Source organism: Penicillium robsamsonii (genome assembly GCF_028829455.1).
Source record: "Penicillium robsamsonii strain IBT 29466 chromosome Unknown utg000002l_segment0_segment0, whole genome shotgun sequence".
Taxonomy (NCBI): domain Eukaryota; kingdom Fungi; phylum Ascomycota; class Eurotiomycetes; order Eurotiales; family Aspergillaceae; genus Penicillium; species Penicillium robsamsonii.
Window position 1 is genome coordinate 285,519 of NW_026643220.1, and position 18,115 is coordinate 303,633.

At 47.0% G+C, this 18,115-nt stretch overlaps 9 protein-coding genes across 9 annotated transcripts; 7 read left to right on the forward strand and 2 right to left on the reverse strand.

Moving 5' to 3' along the window:
* Window positions 1–1,268: 1,268 nt before the first annotated feature.
* On the forward strand, window positions 1,269–2,639 carry N7447_003348 (putative MFS monocarboxylate transporter; the record flags this gene model as incomplete). Its single annotated transcript, XM_057227623.1, has 2 exons — window positions 1,269–1,452; window positions 1,519–2,639. 2 exons carry the CDS (start codon window positions 1,269–1,271, stop codon window positions 2,637–2,639), a joined length of 1,305 nt encoding a protein of 434 aa, XP_057086964.1.
* Window positions 2,640–3,495: 856 nt separating this feature from the next.
* N7447_003349 (uncharacterized protein) lies at window positions 3,496–3,858 on the forward strand (the record flags this gene model as incomplete). The annotated part of the gene is made up of 1 exon (XM_057227624.1): window positions 3,496–3,858. The coding sequence occupies one exon, from the start codon at window positions 3,496–3,498 to the stop codon at window positions 3,856–3,858; it is 363 nt and encodes a 120-aa protein (XP_057086965.1).
* Window positions 3,859–4,541: 683 nt separating this feature from the next.
* N7447_003350 (Zn(II)2Cys6 transcription factor domain-containing protein) lies at window positions 4,542–6,147 on the forward strand (the record flags this gene model as incomplete). Its single annotated transcript, XM_057227625.1, has 3 exons — window positions 4,542–4,600; window positions 4,650–4,655; window positions 4,710–6,147. The coding sequence occupies 3 exons, from the start codon at window positions 4,542–4,544 to the stop codon at window positions 6,145–6,147; spliced, it is 1,503 nt and encodes a 500-aa protein (XP_057086966.1).
* Window positions 6,148–6,319: 172 nt separating this feature from the next.
* N7447_003351 (aspartate/glutamate racemase family protein) lies at window positions 6,320–6,870 on the reverse strand (the record flags this gene model as incomplete). Its single annotated transcript, XM_057227626.1, has 2 exons — window positions 6,320–6,616; window positions 6,640–6,870. 2 exons carry the CDS (start codon window positions 6,868–6,870, stop codon window positions 6,320–6,322), a joined length of 528 nt encoding a protein of 175 aa, XP_057086967.1.
* Window positions 6,871–8,898: 2,028 nt separating this feature from the next.
* On the forward strand, window positions 8,899–10,560 carry N7447_003352 (uncharacterized protein; the record flags this gene model as incomplete). Its single annotated transcript, XM_057227627.1, has 5 exons — window positions 8,899–8,985; window positions 9,069–9,840; window positions 9,891–9,938; window positions 9,993–10,131; window positions 10,194–10,560. 5 exons carry the CDS (start codon window positions 8,899–8,901, stop codon window positions 10,558–10,560), a joined length of 1,413 nt encoding a protein of 470 aa, XP_057086968.1.
* A 456-nt stretch (window positions 10,561–11,016) lies between these two features.
* On the forward strand, window positions 11,017–11,220 carry N7447_003353 (branched-chain amino acid aminotransferase II; the record flags this gene model as incomplete). Its single annotated transcript, XM_057227628.1, has 1 exon — window positions 11,017–11,220. One exon carries the CDS (start codon window positions 11,017–11,019, stop codon window positions 11,218–11,220), a length of 204 nt encoding a protein of 67 aa, XP_057086969.1.
* Window positions 11,221–12,604: 1,384 nt separating this feature from the next.
* On the reverse strand, window positions 12,605–14,130 carry N7447_003354 (WD40 repeat domain-containing protein; the record flags this gene model as incomplete). Its single annotated transcript, XM_057227629.1, has 3 exons — window positions 12,605–13,192; window positions 13,246–14,051; window positions 14,106–14,130. 3 exons carry the CDS (start codon window positions 14,128–14,130, stop codon window positions 12,605–12,607), a joined length of 1,419 nt encoding a protein of 472 aa, XP_057086970.1.
* Window positions 14,131–14,715: 585 nt separating this feature from the next.
* Window positions 14,716–16,385, forward strand: N7447_003355 (tRNA-dihydrouridine synthase family protein; the record flags this gene model as incomplete). Its single annotated transcript, XM_057227630.1, has 2 exons — window positions 14,716–14,865; window positions 14,922–16,385. 2 exons carry the CDS (start codon window positions 14,716–14,718, stop codon window positions 16,383–16,385), a joined length of 1,614 nt encoding a protein of 537 aa, XP_057086971.1.
* A 581-nt stretch (window positions 16,386–16,966) lies between these two features.
* On the forward strand, window positions 16,967–17,456 carry N7447_003356 (Ribosomal protein L7Ae/L30e/S12e/Gadd45; the record flags this gene model as incomplete). The annotated part of the gene is made up of 3 exons (XM_057227631.1): window positions 16,967–16,991; window positions 17,046–17,141; window positions 17,194–17,456. The coding sequence occupies 3 exons, from the start codon at window positions 16,967–16,969 to the stop codon at window positions 17,454–17,456; spliced, it is 384 nt and encodes a 127-aa protein (XP_057086972.1).
* Window positions 17,457–18,115: the final 659 nt, after the last annotated feature.

Sequence of the window (18,115 nt, forward strand, 5' to 3'; positions counted from 1 at the left end):
CCCGAGCCCTATGTACAGCCCCGCTGCACATGGATGACTGTCCTGAAAGAGTAGGGAGAATGCGCCTACATGCGCAAAGGCAACGATGGAGCGACAGATTAAGTGCTGTAGATAGATGGAAAAGGTGTCATCTCGAACGCAATAGTCGGAGCTGAGGGAATGAACAGGGCCGGACAAGGGATGCCAGCGCAGATTATAATTGCGGGATCGCAGAAGAGTCGACGAGTCACACAGGAAAGTGGGTGGCGGAGCTTAGGAGCTCGGTGATCCGGGTCAATGGTAAAAAGGCTCACCTGCAGGGCACGGACAAAGACGTGGAAAAAGGAAAATCGGGCGGGCGAAACGAACCGAGAAGTCGAGGGGCGATGGGAGGGAGGAATTATATAGAACCACGCACGGGGACGCATAAGGACAAAGAGCGCTAGACGACGAGTGCACAAATTAAACTAAAAGGCTTAAGTCATCGTACCCATCCGATATGGTGTAGTGGCTAACATCGCCGTCTCTCACACGGCAGCCGGGGGTTCGATTCCCCCTATCGGAGTTTCTTTTTTGATTTTGATTTTTTTTCTCTTTTAATATTGTGTAAGTGATAAATAACCTAACTAGAAGCTTTTTTGGTATTAGTTCTTGCCAAGTTCGGCCATATAGTGACCAAGCTTTGTTCATAGGATTCCCCCCTCCCGCTGAAAGAAGTTTCATCTTGAGACTGTGTCGAACCTGTTAGTTACACCTAGTTGTTATCCTCGAAAATGCCAATAACTGGTATGGGTGAAAGGAATATATAATTGGTGGAAGAGTGGGAGGTGTTTTTCGTAGCCATGTCTTTTTTCTCAGGACGGTGAATGGTATGCGCGTTTGGTTTAACTTTTCTTGTCTCTAACGCGAGTCGCTTGGGAATTAGATCACTTTTAGAGGAATTATATCGTGCAGGTAGTATTATATATAATGCAGATGAAATCAAATCTATGATGAGGTACCCACTTGTTCTATGGTCTCCATCATCATGTGGTTGTCATGGATAAAGACTATAAATATATAATTCATCACCCATGTGACCAATGATGCACCCTGGGGACAAGAAAATATAGGTTATATTGATTGGTTGCGTCGCGGTTCACACGCATCGGCCAATCGGAATACAAGAACTATAAAGGAGCCCCACCAAAGCCGCCTCATCATGTGTAGAACCACGTGACAGGACGGCGACTTTCACTTCTCGAGATTTTTCTCTATCATCCTCTTGACAAGTCTAAACAAGTGTAAAAATGCGCCGGTCGATCCGACCGACGAGTCACAGCTCGAGTGATAACAATGAGTTTGAGGCTGTTCTTGACAACCCTGCCGATGGCGACGTCAGCTTGGCCTTCCCCGAAGGCGGCCGAGAGGCATGGGTTTGTTTGCTCGGATCATGTCTCATGATGTTTCCCTCATTTGGCTTTCAAACTGCAGGTGAGGATCAATTGTACTCCTTTCAAACATTGTCGCCGAGGACACGATGACTGACGCCATTAATAGTCGGATCCGTTCAGGATTATATCAGCACTCACCAGCTAGCCGAGTATGGAGATCGAGATGTCGGCTGGATCACTGCAGTACTAGTATTTTTGACCTTGTTTCTTGGTGTTCAAGTTGGGCCGCTCTTTGATCGATATGGGCCTAGGGTCTTGTTGATTAGTGGAACGCTTGGGAGTTTCGCTTCGTACATACTCCTCGCCGAATGTACCAAGTATTGGCACTTTATGCTTTGCCTTGCTGTTCTGGGTGGAATGTCCGCGGCAATTGTTACAACCGTGTCTATCGCGGTTCTCAGTCACTGGTTTAAACGAAGACGTGCCCTTGCCTCTGGAATTTGTATGGGAGGATCATCAGCAGGTGGTGCCATTATCCCCTTGATGTTACGAACCTTATTTGACAAATGCGGGTGGACATGGGCCGTACGAATAGTCGCCTTTATGGCCTTGGGATGCTACGCACTGGGAGTTCTACTCGTTAGAGGACGTCTGCCTACTGGCACCAAGAGCAGAGTAACGATCGACCTTGCAGCTTTCAAGTCACCCCGTCTATGCTTCCTGACTGTGGCTGTCTTTTGCTTTGAGTTTATCATATTTGGATGTGCTGCCCTTCTTCCATCTTATGTCCGTTACAGCGGGTTCTCCGTCGATTTGCAGTTCTATTCCCTTACTGTCTTGAACAGCATGAGCCTTCTAGGAAGGGTTCTTCCTGGCTTTGCTGCTGACATGTTTGGTCGTTTCAATATTCTGTTATCCCTGGTTGTTATAACAATCGTTATCATGGCAGCTGTTTGGCTACCGTATGGATCTCAAGATGAAGGCACCCTTTACGCAGTTGTGGCGATTTTTGGATTCGGCTCTGGTGGGTGGCTCTCACTTGCTCCCGTTTGTGCAGGCCAGCTTTGCGAGACGAAAGATTATGGTCGATTTTACGGCACCGTTTACTGTGTGGCTTCATTTGGAGTGTTACTCACGGTCCCGATTGGTGGACAGTTGCTCCAGTCAACCACACCACAAGTCCTCATTGGCTTCTATTCAGCCATTTTGCTCGTCGGACTCATCAGCGTTATCCTGTCTCGATGGGCTTTGCTGAACTGGAGTTGGAAGTGGAAGGTCAAGGTATAGACTATAGATTTTTGAGTTGTGTATTAGATTTGGAGATTTAAACAAGGGCAGGAGATTGGCAATGCTGCTTTATATTCGGTTATATATACTAAGATACTCGCTCCCAGCATCTTCAACGTATGACTATTTCCAAAATTATGACCTCTATACAAATATATCAGCCAGAAATAGAAGCTCTAGAGATGGTTCTCTCGAGCCCGACTCACATTGCGACTCTTAATCCCAGTAGCATATCCCGTCTGCCTCCTCTCATACCACATCTGTTCCCAAGAAATCTTTAGGCATATCTTTCTTCCATTTCCACAGGTCCTGTAATTCCGATTCTAGACCCCCTTCCATGGCATCGGCAATCTTATCGCCAATAATAGGGAACACTTTTAATACATGACCACTTTCTCCTGTAGCCAGAAATAGCCCGTCAGCGGGGGGTTAGTGATCAACGAGAAAGTCTCCCGTCGGCCTATATTAAGATCAGAATTGAGACTTGGGTTAAGGCTTCATGTTTTGAACTTACGTGCCACAGTACTAACACACCCGTGTCTTAGAGAATCTTCTGTTGCTCCACTCCGGGAACAACTCAAGTAAAAAGTCCATGCATGCCTTTTCCGCTTCAAGAGGATTAGGCAAATCAGTTCGTGGCACACTGGCGACTTTCTCGACAGTTCGGCCCCCCTTCCAGTTTATTGGGATGTTGATTTGTACTTTATCGGATTTGGTACCCAACTCCGTGGCGACCGAATTTCAATTCGTTGTTGTGAGGAGGTACCATGAAAATTCTGCGGCTGACATTAAAATAGATAGGCAAGGAATCGAGTCTCGTTTGTTCTTCTTCCATAAAGGATAGATATACAAGGACATGACCAGTAGCAGCAGCTCTACTTTCGAGGTCAACGAAAGAGGGCCTCCAGGCACCGGCGGCAAGAATGACCAGGTCCGCATAGATACAGGAGCCATCATCCAACTGGACGCCCGTACAACGTACTGGTCCGGTACCCGATCTGGCAGATTCAGTGTAGAGAGCCTTTCGCACCCTGCAGTCTGGTTTGATCTTATCACAATCTCTATTCTGACTGCGTATTTGACGCACGCCTCAGCATTTACCCAGCCACATCTTTCATTCATATACCCAATGTCTCCACTCACCCCGGTGGAGACAATCGATTCTCGGATTGCCTGTCGATCAGGCAATTCTTTCAGGCTCTCCACATCGAACGAATAATTACTCGACTTTGCCAGGCCCTTGACATTTTCCAAGCTTTCTTCCAGATAGATATCCACATGACCATCTGTGCCTGGCTGCGCTCTCAAAATGAGCTTTGATTCGTGATATCTTCCTTCGCTGCCCCATTAACCAGTGGATAAATCTGTCTAAAGCTTTTAAGCATCAGAGACGAGTTTGGCGGAAGGCCTCAGTGCATAATCGACTCCCAAAATGCGGCTTGTGTCGACCGAAGCACCAGAAGGATTGGCACTTCTGGAGCTGCATCCAAGATACTGATCTTGGAGTTTGAATACCTTGGGCGTCGCGCGAGGGCGCCTGCTGCGCTGAGACCCATCATGCCGGCTCCCACAATGAAAAAGCGACATCGTCCTATATATGTGATTATATAGACTTATATCCTAATCCTTGATGGTTCTCTATCGAATTCGAATTCGATAAAGCGATATAAACTTCTCTCTTTCCTGATTGGCCGAGTCGGTATATTCAAGGCTTGGCCAATCAGAAGCTATTTCGGATAAGCATAACAGATAAATGGGGCCATGTCAACCAATCAAACACGGGTATTCCAGACCGCACGCCCTACGCATGACTAGCCGATGTGCTCCGCCCCCAAGCTCAACGGGAAATTTATTTTTCACCTATATGCCGTCAGTGGCACTAGGTCTCAATGTCATCTGAGAATGAAGACAGGCAAAACAATAAACCGGCGGAAAGCTCGGACTGGCTGTTTCACCTGCAAGTGAGTCTCCAGGAGCCATTACATCACGTGCATGCTAACGTTTCTCCAGGTCTCGGTATGATCCTAAAACGGCCGTGAACTTGTTCTGATGACTAACTATTGGCATAAGGCATGTAAAATGTGATGAGCAGAAGCCAGCCTGCTTGCAGTGTGTAAGCACCAAGCGAATCTGCGAGGGATATCCCGTTGTACCTCAATCCCTCTCATCAGAAAACGCACTTAGCGACGCAGAACGTCGTGCATTTGCATTCTTTCGATCGCGCACTGTCCAGAGAGTCTTTGGTCAGCAGGATGCAGGTGATTGGGTTTCTGTCCTTCTTTATCTTGGACATAATGAGGTATCAGTGAAACATGCCATTACAGCGCTGGCCTCCTTGCATGAGAGTCTTGAACCCAACGATACATCAACATGGATTCGAAAGTCTCCAAAACAGGCTAGTATGACGGCAGAAGTATTGGCCTTGAAACATTATACTGAAGCCATTAAATCCTTGAGGTTTGAATCTCTGAATATGTCATCACGGCCCGATCTTACCATGCTCTTGTGTATCCTCTTTATCTGCTTCGAGCAGTTTCGAAGTGGCGATGCTGCGTGTATTGTCCACTTGACTGCTGGACTCAAGCTGCTCTATTGGTGGAGATCAAATACGAACAACTACACCAAACTAAAAGAATATTCTCGGCCAACATTGGCATTGATGAATGAGAAAATAACGCCTGTCTTGCAACGCCTGCGTGTTCAATTTTCCCTTTGTATGGACTCCCGCCACGCTCTCAGCAATACAGGGATCAAAGCATGTCTGCCCGCTCCGACTATCCCAGCATCATATGCGTCATTGGATCTTGCTCGAACAGACTTCGACCGTGGCATGAATTATGTGTTCTCTATACTTGAAAAGGAACAGATCACGAATTGTTCACAGCCCAACATGAGTCCAATAATCATTCTCCAGCGTTGGAAAGATGCACTGGATGCGTCCGACTTTGCAACAGAACCTCCTCAGCTTCGGGGCTGCACACGCAAGCTGCTTGAACTTTACTACTATACCTCACTCATCATCACTGGGACATATGATACAGCAGAGGAAGTTATATTTGACGACTATCTCGAAGCATTTCAATCAATCGTCAACCTCACCGAAGAAATCCTGGAGAGATGGAAAGTGGCCTCGCAACAATTCAGTTTGTTATTCAGCTTTGATCTCGGGATCACACCGCCAATGTTCCTTGTTGCGTCTCGCTGCCGTGATTCTCAAACTAGATGGAAAGCTGTCAGCTTGATGTTCCAACCGACTTTTTACCACGGTGTTTGGCGGGATCAGTATTCTGGGCTTTGTGCTCAGCGCATCGTGGAGCTTGAAGAAGAGGGGCTTGAGCGAATTGGAGATTCTGTATACGTCCCAGAGCACCGACGTATTAGGAAGATATCTGCCGATATTCAGGAGGAAAATGGCCAAATCGTTATGAATTTTGTCAGATGGCCTTACATGCTGGAGTCAGAGATATTGTCTACTTTCATTCCACTGAGGACAGGGACTGTCTGTTAATGTGATTGAGATGATGAATCATGAAATGTATAATTTAAATACCAAATTTAATTATTCAATATCTAAAGCGTTTATTCAATAGATACATATGTGTATAAGGTTTGACTGATGTGGGATATATAATATATATAAGCAACTGGACAAATACAAACCAAAATAGCACGACATGGAATCATTCCTTCTGCAGAGCCCACTCCGCAATCCCCTTGGCATGAAGAGTTGTTGTTTCAAAGGCCGGCACATTCAATTCATCAGCAATAAAAACAAGCCTAAGCTCAGTACAAGCAAGCGCAACACAATCTACCTGGTGATCACGGAGGAGGCTAGCATAGGCGTCTTCAAAAGTAGTCTTCACTTCCTGCGAAACAGGCTGCTTGCTAAGTTCATCAAAGATCAACCTATCAGCTTGCTCCCCGAACCCCTTCATGGGCACAAAAACCTCCAGCCCGTACCGCTCTCGAAGTCGGGACTTGTAAAACTCTTCTTCCAAACGGCTCGAGTAGCCAGAAGTCCAACATTTTTAAAGGCATGATTGACGATTCCCTGATCCAGGAAGTAAATAATGTACAAAACAGGTAAACCGTAGCGTTTCTCGAGCGTGTCTGCGGCCTTGTGTGCAATATTAGCACAGAGGGCCAAATATTGAGCGTCTCCATTCTTTAGTTCCTGACCGTATTTGGATAGCATTCTAATCATGCCGTCGAAGCCGCGGGTCGTCACCATCTTGCCAATGTCGGCGTAGTCTACGGATCTGATGAGGAGATTCGCAAAATGGATTCCACCGAGCTTGGAGCTTGGAGCATGCGTGTTTCTTTATGGCTTCATAAAATAGTGATTTTGTCTGTCAGATCATTCCACCGATCAAGCCGACCATTCGTGTCATTTTGAGGGAATGATATTTGACTTTGATGGATAGAAATGTTTCAAGAGGAGAGATATGGTATATTCTGAATACCAAAGAAAGTATGCAGCGGCTTCGGTGACAGTAGAAATGGATTATCAACCGTGACTCTTGTATCGTGACGGTCCTACCGATGTTGCCAGCCTTGATCGCAATCCTTTCCGTGTCTTCACAACTTCACTACGACCAGAGCTGTTATTCCCTGAGGCTCGTCGTCTCTCCTTAGAATTGCTCGGGAAACGAAACATACTCAGCAATGTCCTCATGGAGTTGCTCGACGTTCTAGAGGCAAGGCGGCAGAGTAATAGACGATCAATTCGAACCGTTCATTCACGACGCCCTGCGCAATTTCAGCTGGCAGTCCGTGGCAGCAGCCACTTTCAATCAGTACCAAGCGCTGAAGGCTGAGCACCTAGTACTGGCTAACATCGCGTCATTTCAATCTGCCCACATCAACCACCTTACGCCACGCACTCTGGACATTTCTGCTGTCCAAATCGCAATGAAGGAAGCTGGCATGGCCGTGAAATCACAAATCGAGGGCCCACCCCCTCGGAAATGTCCCATTCTGCCACGACAAACCAGCTTCCTTGCCCTTGAAGAGTCAGTTGCGCTGGGAATAACCGAACCAAATCGCAATGGTGGTGATGGATCCAACTAGCAAACGGACTTAGTCCAGTCACAAAGCACGCTTCGGCGAGATTGAGCAGCGGTTACACCCAAAGGTAGAGATCTGTATGATACCCTCTTGGCCAAGAGTAGAAAAAGGGCAAATGGACTCAGTCAGGAAGAAGCCGGCGCTTTGGCACTTGAAATCTTCCAGCAATACCCGGACGATTGGACTGAGTTGAAAAGAGAGACAACAAGGGCTCATTTATTGCAAGTATCACTGTATCGAGGAACCCTCACAACTGCCAATCCTCGATGGAGAACGGGATTCGCTCTTGAGCAGTTAATTGTAAATTGGATCGTTGAGGTATCACCTGCAACCTATGAGGACTTCTTTGCCTCTGTCAGCTGCAGGGATCTTCTAATCAAATTTACAATCTGGTGACTAGGCCGATGAAGCGTGCGTACAACGAAAACTTCGTCGAATCTCAAAGGGCTTGAGGAGGCGTTGGGTGAGGAGGTATTGGATCTTGACCATTGGTATGCTGGTACTAAGCAGGAGGGCTTGGAGGCTGTCAGTAGAGAGCTAGGGCTTTAGAAGATGTTCTGTATCTCTCACTACACATCGTTTATTTGTTTCGACGTTGCAATGATCTAATATTCTCACATAGTATAAGATGCCCACCAATCATGGTACTTAGATCGTTGCGATTGTTTGTGCTCCAGTTGTCCAGTACTGTATAAAGTTTATACAACGGGGTCCATATTCCCTGGGGACTAAGGTACAAAGTCCGCAGCTAGCGTGAGTGGCGATTTGGGTGTCAGGCTCGGCCAAATGTCTTGATCTCCGAGAGAGCCTAGCTCTGATAGGGATTGCTCATTTTCATTGGTCTGTTCGCAAAGAAGACCATACAGCCAATCACGACTACATTTTAATGTGGGTCTGGGCCATCAGTGCCGGTAGGGCGTGCCTCTTGGTCAACGCCTGCAGCCCAACTGTAATTTAAATTACCATTTTTGTATTTGCGTATCGTGGGTCCGAAGAGGATTCGAAGTATAAGGCTATTGTCAATCTATGAATTGTCGACCGGCTTCTTTGCCATATTCCTTTTGTGATAAATTTTATATTCAGCTTTCCTCAAATCCTGGCGGAATAGTACGCTCACTAGGCTCGGTGCAATCTAGACGAGCCCGATCCTCATTTTGCATCTGTCGCGCCGACAAAATTACGAGCATCTGCGATGGCAATTCAAGATATTGGAATTCCAAATGCTCCATACTCATCTAGCGCCGCAAAACCTATGAAAAGGCCCGTCGACTTCTCAAAAGTCAGTCTCATCATTAAGTTCTTAGATTCACTTTTAGATATTCAGAAGAACTTCCTGGAGCTAACAACTTGTATAATGAATAGTGGAGGAAATACCAAATTGTCATCGCTGGTACTATATTCGCATACAATGGATCTCTCGGGGCATCTCTGCCATCGGGAGCATCATCAATCATTGCAGACTCTTTCCAGGTCTCTCATGACAGTCCACGCCTCGTACTCCTGAACTACCTATATCTTCTCGGCTTTGCAATCGGCCCCGTGGTATTCGGTCCGATGAGCGAGTTTTTCGGTCGGAGACCAGTTTTCATTGGAACATATCTTGCCTACACATTTCTTACAGTTGGATGTGCTCTATCCCCAAGCTTCGAAGCGCTGTTGGCTTTCAGATTTCTGTGTGGCATAAATGGGTCTGTTCCGAACGCTGTTCTAGGTGGGCTGTACAGCGATATCTATAACACGCCCAATCAGCGTGGAAATGCAATGGCTATCTTCATCTTCGTTGCTATTGCTGGCCCAATGACAGGACCTCTAATTTCAGGGTATGCGGTCTTGCTTGGATGGCGATGGGTATTCTGGATCGCTTTGATGATTGCCGGAGCTGGAGTCCCATTCGTGCTATTGGTCCCCGAGACATACCTGCCGGTTCTGATTAGGAAGTGGAAGAAAGACGACGTAGAGCTCGGTGGTGGTCATCATAGAAGGACTGAAGTGCCATTTAAATTTGGGGAAATCTTCATTCGGCCATATGCCATGCTTCTCACAGAGCCCATTGTTTCATTTACGTCTCTGTATCTCTCAGTGATATATGCAGTGCTTTTTTTGTTTTTCCAGGCTTACCCAAAGATTTTCGAAGGTACGTTGCTGAACTCTTCCACATTGAACATGGAATGCTAACGTTATCAGGTCTGTATGGGCTATCTACCGGTGTTAACGGATTGGCATTTATTCCGAGTATGTACATGTTTCCCAAAAACTTCTGATTTAAAATTCACTAACCCTAAATAGTGGTATTTGGCTCACTGCTTGGGCTTTGTACCTTCCTGGCATATGTCTCTTTCCATAGCAAAGTTTTAGATGCAGGTAAAGCCTGGGCCTTAATAGAAGAATACCGCCGCCTTCCACTGGCGTGTGTTGCTGCTCCCACGTATGTGAATCTCCTACTTGGGATGTCCAACTGCAATTTCTTCATACTGACCTTCTTGACAGAATTGTTGTGGCGGTGTTCTGGATTGCTTGGACCTCCTACACCTTCATCCATCCAGCAGTACCCATGATGGCCGGTATATTCTTCGGATTTGGTTATTTTCTGGTTTTTACTGCGATGCTCAATTACCTAACCGATGCATACAAAGAAGGTTCTGCATCGGCGCAGGCAGCTGCAAGTGGGACGCGAGCGATCATGGCCGTCGCCCTACCTTTTGCAACGACGTCGATGTATGATACTCTGGGTGTACACTGGGCTAACTCGCTCATCGGATTCATCGCTTTGACGTTGACTCTTATTCCGTTTGCTTTCATAAGATACGGCAAATTGCTGAGGCTGAAAAGTAAAATGCTGTCTGCGACAAGTTAGAGGATCAACGCCGGTTTGGGTTAAGCCAGTTACAAATTAATATCTTACATGACTTCAACATCTATGGCTTTGCTTAACATTAGACCAATGATATCGTTTACAATGTTCGTGGTTTGTGCACACAAATGGCAAAGTGAGCTAGCCAATTTGTAATATTAGCTTATTGACATGATTTTTCATACGCATTTGGTTCTAAAGGCAACGGAAATCCAGAGAAGTCCTGGAAGTAAAGTTCTAAGATGACATCCATGGCTCCTCGTAATGTAAAGTTACCCGGCCCCACTTTGTAGGGCGTGCATCTCTCGCGCTGTCGGCGGGCGTGCCGGCACGCCCTAGTGGGCCCCAAACCAATCTAGATATTTTGCCATCTCATAGATATTAAGCTTTGGATATTGCATAAAAGAGCCCGACCGTTTGCAAATCACTGCCTCAGATCATTCAATATCACAGCTCAACATGGCTTCCTTACAACCGCTTGACGCCTCTAAACTGAGCTATACTTACACCATAACACCCCAACAAGTCCCCGATCAAGAGACTCTCAAGCGCACCCATGGCACGATATGCACTGACCACATGATTATTGCATCATGGAAGGCCGAAGCGGGCTGGGCCGCTCCCGAACTGAAGCCATACACGGGTATTATATTAACCCCCTAGGAATCGAGGATAGTAGCGTAGATACTCTTAGGATAACGATGACCTAACCCGCACGCGCTAGCGAAACGTTCGTGAATCGACTACGAGAAGCCACCGATTAGGCATAGTCGGTGTAACGGATAAATATCCTTACAACATGGAGACGGAATCACCTGATCGCACCCGCATCGATCACGTATCAGGAACGAACTGCCAAGGAGTAGTCACATGGCTCCCATGTGAACATGGGGAACACACATAGTCCAGGATTCCCCTGAATCCCCTCTTCTTTTATCAAGAGTTAGTCTTGGCACACACAGACAATATATCCTCGTTTTCTCTCCAAGTCATTGTATCTTACCCGGTTGACAGGCCTTACACCTGGAAATCGTAAACCTTTACAGTTGGCGATAGTAATGGCATAGGAGAAGTAGTAAGAATAGGCGAATCGATCTCGGTAAGCCGCTCCTATCTATTAGGTAGGAGATCGTGTATAGCTAAACCTACGAAATGTACGCTCGTAGCGTCCATCGAAGAAATTAGACTAGATTTATGCACAATACTAAGTCGAAGAGGCCCCCACGCCTCATACTATGCGCCTTAACGTGCCCTCTAGCATACACCTAGTCTTCCACGTAGAGTTAATTCGACCTACCGTAACGGACCCGTTTCCGTCATAAATCGTGGACGATTCGTAACCACCCCTAGTGCTAGTCGATAGCGAGCTAGAGTACGAAGTCGAAGAAATCTTATCGATAAGGGAGAAGCGAGTTAGTAGGGGAGTATAGACCGAGGTTCTGGTGAAATGGGTAGGATACGCAGAGACGACATGGGAGAGGTTAGACGTGGTTAAAAACTGCTCGGCACTTAATGACTATGAACGACGACACGGGCCCATTCCGAGGCCCTCTCGGTACCGTTTCGACGCCGACGGCGACATCATCGTGCCTGTCGTGAGGATCAATGTGAAGGGGGGTACTGTAACGGGCCAGAGCCCGGCTTGGATTACGTGAGGCACGTGCCCACAACATACATAAACCCCCATCGCCAGTAGATAGTCACCTTTCTCCAAGATTGATGTAAACAGCATTTTGGCCTAGCCTAATTGAATCAATAAAGCTACAGCCCTTCACAGAATGCGCTATTTCGATGATATTTACAGTAAGCCTATTTTTGACTAAAGGTGATGTGTACCGCTTCTATACGATATCAAATGCCCGGAACTTCGTTCTCCTATTAATATATATATCTGACCCATATGCAAGCCCAGCACCCTTCTATGAAAATCAACTCCGATGTACGGAACTGGCGAGAATTGATAGTTTATGTGTGCACAGTGAAAAAGGAGTTTAATGTGGTAGTGAGCTAAAATGTATTATATCCGCTCCTATGTCCTGACCACCTTCTAACTCGTCTTGCTGCTCACTGAGTTCAACACCTCAAACTCAACAGCACCGTCGCGGGTAGACAGGTACCCAATAACATGTTGTTCTGGTGAGTTGAACCAGAATGACGAGTCTGTATTTGATCCTGCAACCCATTTCACATCATATTTTCCACTCTCGCTCCTTTGAACAGGAACCCTGGTGATCAATGGATGATCCTGTGGGGACCACCATCGAATGGCAGGCAATGTATTTGTGATAGTGTTAATCAAGAGTTGTGGTGTCGAAGGATGCCAAACAATCTGTCGAACAGGTTGCTCGTGAACTAGAGCTGATGCGAGTTTTGGGGTGCCCTCTAGTGACCAAATCCAGACGACATTCTGACGTGCAGTGTCAACAGTCGCAAGGAGGCGACCGTCTGGGCTAAAGGTCATTGTCAAGACGCCACGTGATGGCCCTGCCGACTCCGGACTCATGCTTAATGCAGAGGAGCAGGATGCCTCGGCATATTCGGCGTCCCCTGCAGCACTGGTGTATCGCTCGCGCCAAATATTGGGACACTGTTGGTCTGTTGGGAACACATGTGAGAGTGTTGTTGCGGAAGAGAACTACCATAGTAGGATTAGCAAATAATGCCGCACACATTTAGAAGACAACTTACCGTGAGAGTTCGGAGCAAGTCAATATTCCCGTTGACCTTTCCCACGGCTAGTATTCCACAAATTCCCTGGTGGGGAGGGCTCCATTCAATCTGTTTCACCCCGAGATCGAAGGAATCGTCCAACCCAGACGGTCCGGAATACGTCCTGAAAAGTTGACCATCCGCTGTGAACACTAGCACTTTTGTGCCTGCACTAGCGATGTCCCAGATGGCAATCCATTTCCCATCCGGGCTCCATTTCAAACCCTGTGCATCAATGGTTGGAAGCACAGTTTTGTTGACAAGCTCGTAAGACCGGGGTTCGTGGACAGTCAGTAGATCTGAAGTCTCTGGTTTCAGTATGATGGCGAGATGCCTGGTTTTTATGCGATAACCATACCCGAAATGATGGGCAAACTTTGGTGTTTTAATGACTGAGCTGCGCCCGGCCACTAATGAGTGGACACTGAGTTTAGTGTTCCACGCATGAAACACAAGAACTTCATTCTCATCGGCGCCAAAATCGACAGCTAATGCCCCCGGTTCGATGCTTTCAATTTCGGCGAATATTTCAAGCGGAGTGAGCTGCCAGACCGAGATTCGGGTGTCGTTTGCGGACAGGAGTCGCCGCCGAGAGGCAATCTCATCATTTGATGCACCAGGAGACCTTTCCACATTGAAGTACTTCAGTGATTTGAGTGGAATCTCTTTGATTCTTGCGATGTGTAATTCCTTGTCCGAAGCTACATTTGAGTGAACAACTAGGCTCTTTCCACTCACATGGGCAGCATATTGTCCATCCTCAGACAAGCTGACATTTAAAGGGGCTAGCATATGGTCAGATTTGGACAAGTAAAAGGCTGTTTGGACAGTGAACCTACCTCCTGGTCCTGTTGACGCGTCCATTGTGGCAGTCGAGAGATGATAACAGTGAGCGTTCAAGAAAGAACTATTTCAAATTCTGGATATCAATACAGCTTCACAATATTAATCCTTGTCATACACAATCGCATATATGCATCGGAATATGTATTCTTTCGAGTCCTGATTCTCATTGGAAGACTTCAGGTTGGTCTCTGGCCGGAGCATTCATATCAGATTATGTAATCGACCCACGAGTTTACCTGGGTAATTTGTAAGGGACTACCTATGCAGCTGAGGTTGATCAAATTGCTCTTTGAGCTGTAGAGAGAAGGAATATAAGGAATATCACAAGGTAACCTCGGAAACATCACCGATTTCTTCAGTGACACAAGCCCAACGCGTTCGCAGCTTCCACTCCCCCGCGATAAGATAAGCCGGGAAAAATTTAAATCCGGCTGTGATACGGCGCTTTTCGCAAAAGTTGTTTCTCGTTGTGTTGCGCCTAGAGGCGATTATTGACCATAACCACGTTCTTTTCTTCCAGGCGTCAACATAGGTATCTTTAAGCCTTTCAGCCCTCTGCTGGGCCGATTTTCTCGACACTTTTCCAGATCCCATCTGTCAAAAATGGCCTCCGAAGCAAGCACACCGAAGAGCATTGAGCAGACATCCGCGGTTGCGGCTCAGCCTGAGGAGAAGCTCTTTGGGAGAAAGTTTTATGAAAGCATTGGCAGCCCCAAATATGTCGTTGCCCCGATGGTTGACAGATCCGAATTCGTGAGTTCGCCTTCCAAGTAGCAGCACCTGCAGACCAACGCTAATGTTTCCCAAAGGCGTGGCGCATGCTCACTCGATCTTTCATGCCACCAGACGACCCCAAGCCTTTACTCGCATACACACCAATGTTCCACGCACGTCTATTCGGCGATCAAGAGAACGTCCGTGCCAAACACTTCCAACCTACCCGCAAAGCCGTCGGAGACAACAATGATGAATTGTATCTTGATGGAAATCCCGCAATTGACAGGCCACTTTTCGTTCAATTTTGCACAAATAACCCGGATGAGTTCTTGGAGGCTGCCCGCCATGTGGTACCTCACTGCGACGCCGTGGACCTGAATCTTGGCTGCCCACAGGGTATTGCGAAAAAGGGACACTACGGAGCCTTCCTTCAAGAAGACTGGGACTTGATTTATAAGCTTGTCCATCGGTTGCACACTGAGCTTCCGATCCCTGTAACGGTGAAATTTCGTATTCAGGAGACCAAGGAGAAGACCTTGGAGTACGCTAAAATGATTCTCTCAGCTGGGGCCAGCATCATCACTGTGCATGGACGCAGACGGGAACAGAAAGGTCACAACACTGGAGTTGCAGACTGGAGCTATATCCGCTATCTACGAGACAATCTACCCCCAGATACGGTGATTTTTGCCAATGGAAACATTCTTAACTACGGTGATATCGAAACCTGCCTCGAGGCGACCGGGGCCGACGCCGTGATGAGCGCAGAAGGAAATCTATCAGATCCGTCTGTATTCAGCAAGCCACCTCCAGTTGGTACCGAGGGGAGAGAATACTGGCGCGGGCGGGATGGAAAGGGTGGTTACCGCGTCGACGCCGTCCTGCGACGATACCTTGATATCATCTATAAATACGTTCTCGAACAGCCCGTTCCAGAAAGAAAGCCACTTTATCTTCCATCCGACCCAGTTGATGAGTTTGCAGAAACCAATGACGCTGAAGATAACAGCCACGAGGATGGCCCACTCAAGAAAAAGCAAAAGCGGAGTAAGGCCGAGAAGGGCAAGAAGTGCCACTCTCCCAGCCTCGGTTTCATGCAGGGCCACCTCTTCCAAGTCTTGCGGCCAATGGTTGCAACTCACACCACCGTTAGAGATGCTCTTGCTACATCCAAACCAGGCGACATGGCCGCTTTTGAGCACACCCTGGCTCTCCTCGAGGAGGCCATCAAAGCTGGACTTCAGGAGTATGAGGCCTCTCCCGAGAAGTTTGAAACCCAACCCGATGAGACTTTGAAGGGATCTAAAGCAGTGATTGCGGAATATGGGAGGCCTTGGTGGATCTGCCAGCCTCACGTTCGTCCTCTACCTGAAGAAGCATTTGAAAGTGGAGCGATGCGTGAAAAGGGCACAAAGCCTCCCGCCAAGAATGAGAACGAAGAGAAGAATACACCCAAGGAGACTGATACTCCTTCCGAGGGCACTGTCACGCCAGGCGATGGTGGTGGTGCTATTACTGCCACCAGCATCACCCCCGATCCTCTCGTGAGTGGATAGGAATGTGAACATCTGATACATTAGTCTTTCTCTGCCTTTCCTTGCCAGCTACCGTTAACCAGTGTAAATATATAAAAACCTCCAAGCTTGGACCCAGAGCCTTGTCTGCATAGCGTGTTCAGAACGATTTACATAAATATCTTGGGCTTTAAATTCAAATCAATGTCAAATAAGACTACTGTACCTATTTCTATATTGAACAATCCTTTTCCGTGTATAACCTTGGTGATAACTCCCCACTTCTCGGACTCTGAATATACTCTTTTTCACGTCTTTTCCACAGTCTTTCAAGATGTCTCTGGAGATGTCCTTTTGGATGCCTCCTAAGATATCTTGTTAAGTAGGTATTCTTAGGTGTTTCCTTAGTCTTCTAGAGGGAATGCGTGAGGTGACAATTCAATGAAAGTGCTCCTGCGAATAGCTCTTGGATGATACGGTGGTCTCTCGCTCTTACTGCTTTCCATTTTGCACCTTCCTCTTTAAATCTCCTCCTTCACACTCTCATAGCGAGCGCTATTCTGCAATCCACTTCCTCAGTCCTATTCTCAGTTTCGTCAAAATCTCCACCCTTTGCAAGAAAAATGGCATCTCCTCTAGGACCCCACGGTGAGTCTGCGTCGAATTTGTCATTTTGATTCTCTAATCTAACACACCCTCCAGCGTGGCCGATGGCGGATGCCGCGTTGACTCAGGAACTCTTGGGCTTGTTGCAGCAAGGCACGCATTATGACCAGCTCAGGAAAGGTGCAAATGAAGGTATCTCTTATCATGAGTGTTTAAGTTGACCATAGAGGTAATATCTATCTAGTTACAAGGTCTGTGACCCGAGGCAACTCCGAGATCGTCGTTCTCGCTGGTGACACAAATCCTCTCGCGATATTGATGCACCTTCCACTGCTGTGCGAGAACAAGAATGTCCCGTATGTCTTTGTGCCTAGCAAGCAAGCGATGGGTCACGCATGCGCTGTGAGTCGGCCGACTATCGCAGCCACTATCATCGCGAACGATGCCAGTGACCTGGCTCAACGGATCGAGCAGGTTAAGAACAAGGTGGAGCGACTTGCAATGTAATGAATTGTCGTCAAATGATAAAGAGGGGTGGAACCTTGAATTCTGGGTTCTGGGAAGGCTATTACCCCAGATCCTTGGGCGACCTATGATTTGCTTTTCTTGCTCGTCGGCTTTTTGAGCAATGAATCTTACTGGTATCAGTGGTAATTCCATTCTAAAGCTCAACCGTGAGCTGTATCTTGATATGATAGACGGATTGAACGGAGGTAAGCCCATATTATTCCCCACAGGACATGTACGCGAGGAAGAGCCATGTAAGTGAGTCCAGACTCCAAATAGCTTCATTGCGAGATGTTTATGGCTTATAGGAATGTGACCTAACATTTGAAGACACGTTATTAAAAGAGCCCAAATCCACCTTGTACGGCAGTCTATTACTGCTAGTGAACTAGTATAGATTCTGCGTGTAGTATATATAAGTTGTGATATGAGTATGTTATACATCTAGGAAAAATAATGAAAAAATATCCTAAAAAATTGTTCGAAAAAGACTAATAAGAGGATCCCTCATACTACCTGAAAGGACTCCTAAAAATGACTGCCTGAAAAACACCGAAAAGACATGAAGTTTGGGGAAGTCGGTTGGTAGATGGAGCCGGCAACAGGAATCGAACTCGTGCCCACTAAGATTTTGAGATAGCCCCCACTATTTCTTCCTA